The sequence below is a fragment of the Mustelus asterias genome, chromosome 9 (assembly GCF_964213995.1).
Source record: "Mustelus asterias chromosome 9, sMusAst1.hap1.1, whole genome shotgun sequence".
Classification (NCBI taxonomy): domain Eukaryota; kingdom Metazoa; phylum Chordata; class Chondrichthyes; order Carcharhiniformes; family Triakidae; genus Mustelus; species Mustelus asterias.
In genome coordinates this window covers 53,838,069-53,850,667 of record NC_135809.1, presented here as the reverse complement: position 1 = coordinate 53,850,667, position 12,599 = coordinate 53,838,069, and the positions used below count along the sequence as shown (strand labels likewise).

General features: G+C 38.9%; 1 protein-coding gene across 2 annotated transcripts in view; it reads right to left on the bottom strand.

Moving 5' to 3' along the window:
- Positions 1-12,599, bottom strand: part of zcrb1 (zinc finger CCHC-type and RNA binding motif 1) — a 55,078-nt gene that overhangs the window by 32,259 nt on the left and 10,220 nt on the right. For both annotated transcript variants that reach the window (XM_078220211.1, XM_078220210.1), the window contains one exon: positions 10,239-10,357. In XM_078220211.1, the coding sequence (XP_078076337.1) occupies positions 10,239-10,322 (84 nt within the window). In that variant the 5' untranslated portion in view covers positions 10,323-10,357. The remainder of the gene's footprint in view (positions 1-10,238; positions 10,358-12,599) is intronic.

Sequence of the window (12,599 nt, the reverse complement as noted above, 5' to 3'; positions counted from 1 at the left end):
GGTAAGAATAACAGGCCATAACCATCTCCCCACAATATATGGAAGTTCATATCTGTTGGAAACAAATTTTAACAAATGAGGACAGTTTGTCAATTCCCTTATGTGAATCTCTTAGATTCAATATTAAAGTCCAATTCCGTGGATAGGGTGAGGCATATGACAGGGCAGAACTTCAATACAGCAATTGTGTGTCAGCCTAAATTGCATGCTCAAGTCTCTGACTTCTTATCAGCAAAAGTATGACCACCGAGTTACAGTCAACACCACCACTCTTCTTCCTCCTCCTCTCCCCCCCGCCCCCCTAAAGTCTGAAAATTGGATGGTTAAAAAAAATGTTCATGCTTCCACAATTATTTCCTCCTGCTAGTAGATGATATTCTCAACTGTAGTTGTTGTTTTGCCTGCTTATCTATTTATGAGGAGCAATTAAAGAAATGAGATAAGGAAAACAATTGCACTGCAGAAATTTAATTGTACAAGAATGGAAATGTTCATGGAAGCATATGCCAGATCTGTTGCCAAGAGGATTTCAGTGAATGGTGTGATATATTTTATAATTATTAGTCAATCTTCTGTGATATTACATTGCACATGGAAGTCAAGACCAAGTGTAGTCTTCAGGTGAAGAATTAGTGCCAGCACAATTAATAGTCAACTTATATTTCTATTATAAATTCCTATTTCAAGATCAGCAATGAAAAAAACAAAAAATAACTAGATCTTCTGACTGTGACAGCACTGAAGTACCTTCACTGGTTTAATTACAGAACAAGATCATAGAAAGTTTCCAACAGAAATGTGATCATACGAATCTTCAATGGAAAGATGTCGATAAGAAATATAACAGGATTTTTAATATGGTTAGATATCCAATTAAATGATGAAAAACATCTGGCAGTACAGTTGCAGATTTTGTTCTTTTAAAGTAGGGTTGTGTATGAAGACAGCATTTTGAGCTGTATCCCAAGTCATGCAAGTTTGAATTGCTGATTGCTTTCATGTGTCACTGGCATCTGAGAAATATTTGACTTCCATGAATCAACACTGAAGAATTGGTACAAATATGTTAAGCAGGCTTGCAAATGTAGGATAGCAACGATGTCAATTTCCTTCTGCAATCGGATGGATCACTTGTAAAATGAGACACTTTTATACAAACCTTCAGAAATATAGAAACTCAATTTTTCCAATAACACATTCAAAACAAGTCGTTTCAAATCTTAAAATTCAATTTTGCCTCAAAATCATAGCTGCTTCCCTGCACATTGAGGCTTGATCATAGCAGTTGTGTAATATCTATTTCTTTATTTACTGCTACGAAGCTTTGCAACCCAGAAAACCCTTCTAGCAATGAAAATGTTTAAAACATTTACAGAAAGGATTTTGATTTGTGAAGAATGTTCGGTTTTCATATTAATCTTGTACTCAGCCTATTTCGTGAAGTATTTTCTTTTATGCTCCCTGTACCAAACAGGGTTTCCCTGACAGAATGACCAAGGGATCTGCCCTCATGCCTTTGCCAGTCATTACTGGAGAAATAGAATATCATTGGAGTGGCCTACCCTCCAGATTCTGCCGTTTAGTTGGAAAAAGTGTGTTCTCCGCACAAAAATGCAACTAGTTTATCTGCTCTCCGGAGACTAGCCTGTTACTTTTATCTTGTCTGGTCTCTCTGTCTCCTGCCCCTGCCCCCAAAAATGCATTTGACCATTATTAAACTCCAGCGTTGTAAAACTATACACAGTTCGGTAAAAAGAAAAATGAGACAAACCAATTGTTAATGAACCAGGACATTTTACAGAGGATTAAGACAATTTCATTCCAGTCAGCTCTGCAGATTTTTCTTAAATATGTTGTGCTGACTGTTATAAAGTGGAGGTTGATTCCTCCCTCTGAGGACTAACACTGAAACACAGAGGAGTACCTCACTTTATAATCTGTAAAAAGTGTGAGAGAAGTAGTGTGACCTGCGCTTCAGCAACTTCGAATGGTTAAATACAAATTAAATCCCTGACACTCACTCTAAAATCAACACATAATTTGTTCACTATTAGGTAAATTGTTAACTAAACTATTAACAAACTAAATAAATCCCTTCTAACTATCCCAAAATAAAACAAGATTTGAATGGTGTGCTGTTCCAATAAATACAATTCCCACTCATTAACAAAAATAGAATTTAGTCACTCTCTAAATTACAACCAGGCTGTGTCTCTTTTGGAATATTCTGGGCCTTTTATTCTTCTCTGGAACTTCTTTCTTCTTTGGTACCTAAATGGTACTTTCTCTAAGACATAGATGAAGCTATGAGTGCCAGCTATTCTCTCGCTTTCTTGAGAGTTGAACTGAGAGCTGTTACCTCTGACAGATGGCAGTTGCTCTCTCGTTTGTCCCACTGCCCCTCTTCTTTTATACCTGTGATGACATATCAATATTTCTCACAATAGGATTGGTCTTAGGTTATCAAAACCTCAGATTTAAATTTAATAGGTTCTTAAGTGCCTGATTAAATTGATTGGCTAAATTCAAAAGCCTGTTGTCTTGGTAAAAACTGCTGCTTGGCCTTTCGAAACAAATGTTTCAGTTTGGGGCTCCCTATGTACTTGCATTTTTAAAAAACTCTCGAAGCACAGAAAAAGCACCACCTTTTAAAGGGACCATGCAATGCTTTCTCCCTAGCATTTTACAATTACCAATCTACAATTACTCTACCAAACTTTGCAACACTGACAATTGGATAAGGCTAACTTAGTCAGTTAATTACCACCCTATCAGCCCACTTTTAATCCTCAATGGAGTTATGGAAAGAATCATAAACTGTATGATCAAATGGAATCTACACATCAATAACCTGTTCACAGATGCTCAGCATAGGTTTCATCACAACCTCTTGGCTTCAGACCTCACCAGACAGAACATGCACTTCTATCATGCTTTAAATGTAGTAAAGCATCAAAAGTCATTTCACAGGTGCACAGATCCAAGAGCTGAATATCTGAGGAGTGAGTGTAGCTGCTGTCAACATTTAACATCTAGACAACATTCCAAGAAGCATCGTACCAAGGAACAGCCAGAAAAATAGAAGAGTGTTTATGGGGAAACCTTAACTGGTTGGGGTTATATCAGACACAAAGAAGGATGGCTGTCAAGAGTCAATTGTCAGCCCCAGGATACCATTGGTGCACGAGTGTGGCTTTGAACAAGAATGCTGAGAACTGTTTGAAGAAGGTGAGTTAAGAAAAAGAGGAAAGAGGTGTTCCTTTGCCATTTCTAACATTTTCACCCTGTAGGAATTGGTTCTTACTCTAATATAGGGGAAGAAGCTTCCTGCTTGGGGATAATCTGTGAAGTGGTTATGGTCTATTCCATTCCTAAAGTTTAAAAAAGTATGGGAATTGGTGGCAAGGTTCATAAAATACATAAAGGAGGAAAATAATTGAAAATAATTCAGTTAATTTAAACACATTAAAGGATGGCAGGTCAGGTGATGTGTCCTGGCTGCAGTATGTGGGGAATCCTGGATATCACTGTGATATTCCAGGCCAAATACATATGAAGTAAGCGTGTGCAGCTTGAGGAACAAAGACTCAGTCACTGAGCTGGAAGAAGAGCTGCAGACACTGCGATGCATCGGGGGTGGCGGGGGGGGGGGGGGGGGGGGGGAAAGAGTTATCTGGACACTTTAACGGGAGGTGGTCATACTCCTTAAGATAGGGTCTTCTGATTTGGTTAGTTGTTGGGAACAAGAGAGTGTGACTGCAAATCGAGGTAGATAAGGGAGGCCCAGAGGGCAGGAGTGCTGGAGCCTCGACCTTTGCCATTGTCTGACAGGTTTGAGGTTCTTTGAGCTTGTTTGAATGAGAATGAGGGCTGCAGGGTGGATGAGCTGACTGGACATGGTAAAGGAAGTCATTCCCAGCCTTTTGGCTAAGATCAAGTGTAGTCTGCTGATGCTGCACTTGGTAGTGGTCATTGGGTCAGATTATAAGCTTCATATGCTTCATATGAAGCAATTTTTAAAAGCGGTATCTCGGCCTTTTGGCTAAGATGCAAATGAGATCAAGCCTTGGAGGAGGAATTCTCCGCCTGCTCCAATCAGCTTGGCTCATGTAGATCAGGCCCAGGACAGGGTAGAGGATTGCATGCCCTGTCTTGTCAGACTGGATCGGAAATGTCTCAACTTGTTGTGACTCTGAATTGGACTTGATTTGATTGAATTGGAAAAGTATAAAATAAAAAGGAAGTCATTCAAGTGGGGGGAGCAAAAAAAAATTGTAGTGGTTGTAGGGGACAGCATAGTGAGGGGATTGACACTGTTCTCTGCAGCAAAGAGAATGACTCCTTCCGTAACTTCATTTGAGGATTGATAGGGTGGTAATTAACTGACTGAGTTAGACTTGTCCAATTGTCAATCCAACATATTTAAGAAAAATCTGCAGTGTTGACTGGACTGGGATTGCTTTAGTCCTCTGTAAAATGTCCTGGTTCATTAACCTTTGGTCTTTTTACCAAACTGCCCAGTGTCAGGATTCTGGAAATCTGCTCAGGGCTAGAAAGGATTTTGGGAGGAGGGGTGGGAGGATCCAGTTGTCGTGGTCCATGTAGATATCAATAACAGACAGGACAAGGAAAGAGGTTTTGCTGAGTCAGTATGAGGAGTAAAGCACCAAGTTAAGACACAGAACCTTAAAAGGTAATAATCTCTGGATTATTACCCAAGCCACATGCAAATTGACAGAGAGTAAATAAGGTTAGAGAAATGAACGTGTGGCTCAAAGATTGACGTGATAGAATTGAGTTCTAAAGGGGCACTGGCACCAGTACTGGGAAAAATGGGGACTGACCCATTGCGATGGTCCACTCGTAAACCATGACGGGACCAGTGTTTTAGTGAGCTTCATAAATAGGGAAGTAGAGAGGACTTTAAAATAAATAGTCGGGTGAGGGATCAAATTTGGGAAGATGTGGTAAATCAAAGAGTACAGATAAGGTAAAAGACAAAAGTACTAACATGGGAAATGATGAAGAGATCCTGACAGAAAATCTAACAGTAAATCAGCAGATAAGGCCAGAAGTTACAAAAATACTAAAAAGGACAAAACTAAAGGCTGTATATCTGAATGCACATAGCCTTCTAAACAAAACAGATGAACTAAGAAATAAGTACGATCTGATAGCCATCATAGAGACATGCGGGGACCTGAATACTGAAGGGTACATGACATTTAGGAAGGACGGAGAGCTAGGAAAAGGGGGAGGTGTGGCTCTGTTAATTAAGGATGGAATTAGGGGATAACCCAAGTTCAGGAAACCAGGATGTAGAATCGGTTTGGGTAGAGATGAGAAATGATAAAGGCAAGAAGTCAGTTGTGGGAATGGTTTACAGGTCCCCTAACAGTACGCACATGGTAGGACGAAGTACAAACAGAAGAAATAATGGGTGCTTGACAGAACAATGATGGTGTATTGTAATCTACATATAGACTGGAAAAATCAGATGGGAAATGGTAGCCAAGTTTATAGAATGTTGTTGAGATAGTTTCTTGGTACAGCATATTCTGGAGTCAACCCAAGAGCAGCCTACAGGGGATCTGTTACTGGGCAACGAGATAACATTAATTCATCACCCTTTGGTGAAGGCGCCATTCGGTAGCACTGATCATAATATGACTGATTTGTACATTCAGTTTGAGGGAGAGAAGAATGGTCCAAGACAAATAATATACACTTAAGTAAGGGCAATTATGAAGGCGTGAAAGCAGAGTTGTCTAAAGTGAACTGGCAAATTAGGTTAGAAGATGGGTCAATAGAGATACAGGAGACGACATTTAAAGGGACATTTCAGAATTTCAACGAGAGAGAAATTCCAACAAGTGGATCCACCAGTCTTGGTTAACTAGAAATGTTATAGTAAGTTTCAAACTTAAAAAGCAGATAATTGTGTAACAATGGGAGACAGGTCAGAGGATGGACAGAATATTTTAAAAATTACTAAAAGATTAATAAGAAGGGAAAATATAGAATATGAGAGAAAGCTAGAGTTCACAAGGCAGCATTGGTCCTATAGAAAATTAGTCCGTGGATTAATAGTGGAAAATAAGAGATGGCAGATGAATTGAACAGATCTTTTGCATCTGTCTTCAGTATAGAGCATATAAGTAGCATCCCAGAAATAGCTGCAAATCAGGGAATAGAAGGGAGGAATCATCTTGAGGTGGTATTGAGCAAATTGTTGAGCAGTGGGTTGTTAAGTTCCCAGGTCCTGATGGACATCACCCTAGGGTTTTAAAAGAAGTGGCTAGTAAAATAGTTGATGCATTGGTTTTAATTTTCCAAAATTCCCTAGATTTGGGGAAGGTTCTATCAGATTGGGAAATAGCAAATGCAACTCTTTTCTTCAAAAAAAAGGGAGAAATAAAGCCGGGACACCACAGACCTGTTAGCTTAACATCTGTCATAGGGAAAATGTTAAAAGCTATTATTAAAGACGTTATAGCAGGGCACTTGGATAAATTCAAAGCAATCAGGCAGAGTCAATATGCGTTTGTGAAAGGAAGATAATGTTTAAGCCAATTTGTTGGCTTAAGAAGAAATAACGTTTTGTGGATAAAGGGGAAGCAGGAGATTTCCAGAAGGCATTTGATTTGTGCCACATCAAAACTTATTGCAGAAAATGAAACCTCAAGGTGCAGGAGGTAACATGGATAGAAGACAGGAAACAGAGTAGGCATAAATGGGTCATTTTCTGGTTGGGAGGATGAGATGAGTAATGTGCCACAGTGCTGGGGCCTCAATTTCTTACAATTTATCAAAATGACTTGAATGAAGGGACTGAAGATATAGTCGCTAAATTTGTTGCTGAAACAAAGAAAGATAGGGATGCAAGTTGTGAAGAGAACATAAGGAGCTTAGGGAGAGAGAGAGAGAGATAGATAGATTAAGTGAATGGGCAAAGATCTGGCAATTGAGTACAAAATGTGAAAATATGAAATTGTCCATTTTTTAATCTAAATGATTAAGAGATTGAAGAACTCTTAGATGCAGAGGAATCTGGGTGTCCTAGTGCATGAATTCCAAAGGTTAGTACGCAGGTACATCAAAAAATTAGGAAAGCTAATAGAATGTTACTGTTTATTGTGAGGGGAATTGAATACAAATAGAGAGATTATGCTTTCGTAATACAGGACATTGTTGAGACTACATCTGGAGTACTGTGCACAGCATTGGTCTCCTTATTTAAGGAAGGATGTAAATACATTGGAATCAGTTCAGAGAATGTTTACTGGAATGATATTTGGAATGGAAGAATTGTCTTAGGTTGGAAAGGCTGTTGTCCACCAGAGTTTGGAAGAATAGGAGGTGACTTGATTGAAACATACAAGATCCTGAGAAGTCTTAACAGGACTGATGGAAAGGATGTTTCCTCTTGCAGGAGAATCTAGAACTAGGGATCACTGTTTAAAAATAAATGGGTGACCCCTTAAGACAGAGATGAGAATTTTTTTCTCTCATAGGGTCATGAGTCTTTGGAACAACACTTTATCAAAAGTGGTGGAAGCAAATTTTTTGAATATTTTTAAAGCAGAATAGATAAGATTCTTGATAAGCAAGGGGGTGAAAGGTTATTGGGAGTAGGCGGGAATGTGGAACTAATGTCACAATCAGATCAGCTATGAAAACAAACAGTTAAAAAAAGATGAGTTTGTTGGGTAGCAACCAGGGACCCCTCACTGAAAAGCATAAACACTTGTGATTCAGTTAATGTTTTTGGCAAAACAATTAAACTAAATCAAATTAACTGAGAGACAAATCAAAAGGGGTAGTCCCCAAAAAGGGAAGTGCCTGAAACAAAAGGCAAAGTAGAAAGGAAACTTAAAACATTAAACTAAAATGTGATTAAAGGGATCGAAACCAGGTACCTGAGAAGGGAGTAGCTCTCAAAGAAACAGACAGCAGAGAGGCAAGACAATAGAGTAAGGGGCAGAAAGTACCAGAAGCTCAAGAACAGATAATTCTGGAAAAAAGGTGATGAAAAGAGGAATCCCAGGAACACTTAAGTCAAAGGGACAAACAACTGGAATCTGAATAAGGTACTGTTCAGTGAAGTTAAAGAGAGAGGCAGAAAGCAGCTCCCAGTTAAAGACAGAGCTAAAAGGTGAAGTCAGCTAGCGAGAAGCCAGACAGGTGAAGTAATCCTAAGGTTGGTGATATCTTAATACAGCCTGTGAAGCAGTTGTGTTCTGTTAGCATGGTTGGGTACCCGAGAGATTGTGTGGAAGCTTGAATGCTTGTGGCAATCCAAGGCAGTGGAATACTAAAAGAAGAGACTGGAATCTTGGAAGTGAATTCTTGGTGAAGGCATCTGAGAGAAAGCACTGTTTGGGAGGAGATTCTAAGGTGTGTTTCCCCGCACCCCCCAATATAGTTTCATCACATATTGTTGTTTATATAGTAGAGTAGCATGCAAAGTGTAAAATTACAGCAAACCGAAACAGCATGATTTCTTGAAGGCCTGTGTGTTCCAGGGGAAAAGATATCGAGTTAAAATTAAATTGATTGGGAACTTCTTAGTGACTCATAATCGATGGAATTGGGTTCTCAAATCTGGCTGGACATATTCTGGGAGATGGCATGATATGTCCTCCGATCTTCAACTGCCCTCTCCCAGACTCCTGGTCACCCAACATGTCAATCATCATGGAGCCTCACCTTCCCAAGGCTTTTCAAAGTACATTGGTTTTGACTTTTGAAAATCTGGTCACCTTGTGTTCCACACTCCTTGCTTTTACTTTGCAGAATAAGAGACAAGACCCTACAGGAAATTGTAAATAATGAGTAGTGTCATCTGCATATCTCAAGTTCTTGACGTTCAACCCATCAACATTTGTTTCATCATGGTAGATGTCTCTGAAGATATGTACAGGTTGAACAGTTTTGGGGACAAATCAAATCCCTGATGTACTCTTCGATTTAACTGGGAAGCTATTGCAAAGCTAATAAAGGTGAAAACCTCTCAACTATATAGAATAAGTTACAGAAGGATCTGAATATATTTGGCTATTGGGCAGACAGATGGTAAATGAAATTTAGTGAACAAGTGCTTCAAATATGTACAGAAAATAAAGAAAGGGGCTATTACTTGAAGGGAAACAAAATGTATTGAAAATTAAAGACATCTGGAGATCTTGATTGTCATTGTAACTCTGCTCAGTGGCAGTGAATAAAGCAAATAAATAAAATGTGGAGATATAATAAAAAGGATAGTATTGAACCAAAACAGCAGGGTAATTAATGGCATTAAATCCTTTATGGGATTAAATTTTGAATACCATGTATACTTCTCATCACTGAAATACATGAAGGACATTACAACTATTGCAAGGGCACAGAAGGCAACTGGAATGATCAAGATAGTATATTTGGGTTATGAGGAGTATTATATAAATTAGGCATGTTCTCAATGAAAAAGAGAATGTTGACAGGTGATACGATTGTTGTTTAGGATTTTAAAGAGGCGAGATAATGTAGATGAGGTCAAGCTGCTTTTCCTCATCCACAGCAGTGGAAGCAGAGGACACAGTATGCACTTGAAGGGGGTAAATTCAAATCTAATTTGCAGAAATTATTTATATGTTACTTTCTTTATTTTCCCTGAAGGGTTGCCTCTTTTATGATGTAGCACCCAAGAGGAGCTCGTCACTGCCAAGTACTTTATTCAGTGACCATATTAAAATCAACCATGACACTCAGTGTCACAACTCATTGGTAAGGTGCATTACTCAAATCTATTAGCTCTCATGGCACCATTTGTATGCTCCTGGTATCCTGGCAAATATTTCTCATTCAATCAGTACAATTCAACACATATTTGGTCATTACTTTCATTCTCTTTTCTGCATCTTTGCTGTGCTTACTTGCATAATAATAGTAAATATATCAACTAATTGGTTGTGCCGTACACCTTGAGGACATGAAAAGATGCAAATAAATATTAAATTATTTATTTGCCCCTTGAAATTTCCTCGAGTAAAGGCCAGGTTCATTCCTGGGACCATCCTTGCCATTGGATAAACTGTAAAAGCATTGAGAGAGCTCTAGCTTCAAATTCCAACAGGGCAAGATAAATAAAGCATAATCTTAGCAATGTTAGAAAAAAATATCCTAAGAGTGAAATGCACAGTCCAGAGTACAGTATCTGTTTCAAACACCTATAATGCAAATGACAGTTAAAGTGTTACCTTGTGCAGATCACTGTTCGTCAGTGAAAATGGCAAATTGGATACATACACTGTGCTTTTGCTTGGTGCCAGTCCACCACTCATTGTTTTTAAATCCAAAATTCCTCCTTCACAAACAACTGAGAGAAAAAAAAAATCACAATGGAGAAGTTATAATAGTTAATTTTTAATCTGATGCCAGTAGCTATACAGGGGGAAGATAAATATTTAAGTGCATGCATCTGTGTAGGTGTAACACTCAAGAACACTTTGAAGCAAGGTTAATTAAGTTTCAGCTGTATTTTTTGGGTCAATAGCACTTACAGGATTGAAAATGGAAAATCGGACCGGCAACAGCTTTCACAATAATGAGACAAAGCTCTGGACAGTAGCTGATGAATTATTCAAGTTGGGCAGACTATCTTCCCACTTTTACTGAACACTGCATTGGAACAAATTAGAATATATCAAATTAGGGTCATGGAGCAGCATTCTTTGAGTTTTATGGATAGAACTGTTATCTTAAATGTTTATCCTCTCAACTGATTAACAAATAATTTTAGGTTACAAGAGGTTTGACAATTGCAAAGAGAAAACCTCCACAAACAAGGCATGGGTATACTATAGCAACAATAATGCTTTGAAACATATTACCAATATTTTACCTTCACTCATTTTACAAATTACTTTGGCAAATCAAAGTAATAGCTTCCAAAGGTTTCTGAAGTTTTTAAAAAGCGTTATAACCTTCCTCAACTACCATTCTAAATTAAAGGTTGTCTGTATACAGTATATACAGTAAATGGCAGAACCCTTAAGAGTACTGATAGGCAAAGGGATCTGGGTGTACAGGTACACAGGTCACTGAAAGTGGCAATGCAGGTGGAGAAGGTAGTCAAGACGACATACGGCATGCTTGCCTTCATCGGCCGGGGTATTGAGTTTAAAAATTGGCAAGTCATGTTGCAGCTTTATAGAACCTTAGTTAGGCCGCACTTGGAATATAGTGTTCAATGCTGGTCGCCACACTACCAGAAGGATGTGGAGGCTTTGGAGAATGTACAGAAAAGATTGATCAGGATGTTGCCTGGTATGGAGGGCATTAGCTACGAGGAGAGGTTGGAGAAACTTGGTCTGTTCTCACTGGAGCGACGGAGGTTGAGGGGCGACCTGATAGAAGTCTACAAGATTATGAGAGGCATGGACAGAGTGGATAGTCAGAAGCTTTTTCCCCAGGGTGGAAGAGTCAATTACTAGGAGGCATAGGTTTAAGGTGCGAGGGGCAAGGTTTAAAGGAGATGTACAAGGCAGATTTTTTTTTTTTTTTTTTTACACAGAGTGGTGGGTGCCTGGAACTCGTTGCCAGGGGGAGGTAGTGGAAGCGGATACGGTAGTGACTTTTAAGGGGTGTCTTGACAAGTACATGAATAGGATGGGAATAGAGGGATATGGTCCCCGGAAGGATAGGGGGTCTTAGTTAAGTCATGCAGCATGGTCGGTGCAGGCTTGGCGGGCCTGTTCCTGTGCTGTAATTTTCTTTGTATTGTAGACAAATGGTCTAGCCCTAGCCCAAGTGTTCCTTTTTCATTTTTAACTGACATACTTTTTCCTTCCTTAATAAAAAAGCCATCAGCAACACAAGGTAGGAAGTATACGTCTGTAGGGTAAAAGGATTTGCTCCAAATCATCTTTGACTACAGTCAGCTTGACTCAGTTAGTAGTACTCTCAGCTCAGGATGTAGATTCAAGCCCCACAATGGAGATAATCTGGGCTGTCAAATAAATGCATTATTGGTGTTAGAGAAATTTCAAATAATCAGGGATTTAAGACACTAATTAAACTACTAGCATTAAGTGAAAAGACTCCAGGTCAGACTTACAGAATAACAGGGGTACAGTCTGCATAAAGAGACATATAATCATAGTAAGAGATTTTCCAAGTATTTTTGATTTAAACATGTATTTTGGATTTTAAAAGGTATTTTTAAAAAAATCTGTACACTTTAGGCAAAGACAGGCTGCTCCAGAGCATCATGGGATGAAGACGGAGTGAGACGAACCACATTCTTTGGAACAATAAAACCACAGAACGTGTATATTCTTATCAGCATAAATTACGGACAGTTTGGGTTCCCAAGACCATAGTATGAATGTTCAATTTGTGCTGATAAGACAATGCTTCTTAGACATGGGAATATCAACTGTCTGACTCAACCATTGACATAATTGAGAGTTGGTTAGAACAGTATCTTTGAACTCGATAGCTCAGCATCAGGGGGTGCTAGCAATAGGGGCAAGAAACATCCGGATTCTACGGATCAATGATGTCAGCGGGTAGAATGTAATCGGCTAAGGTATATGACAACTGTTAACAATGATTGA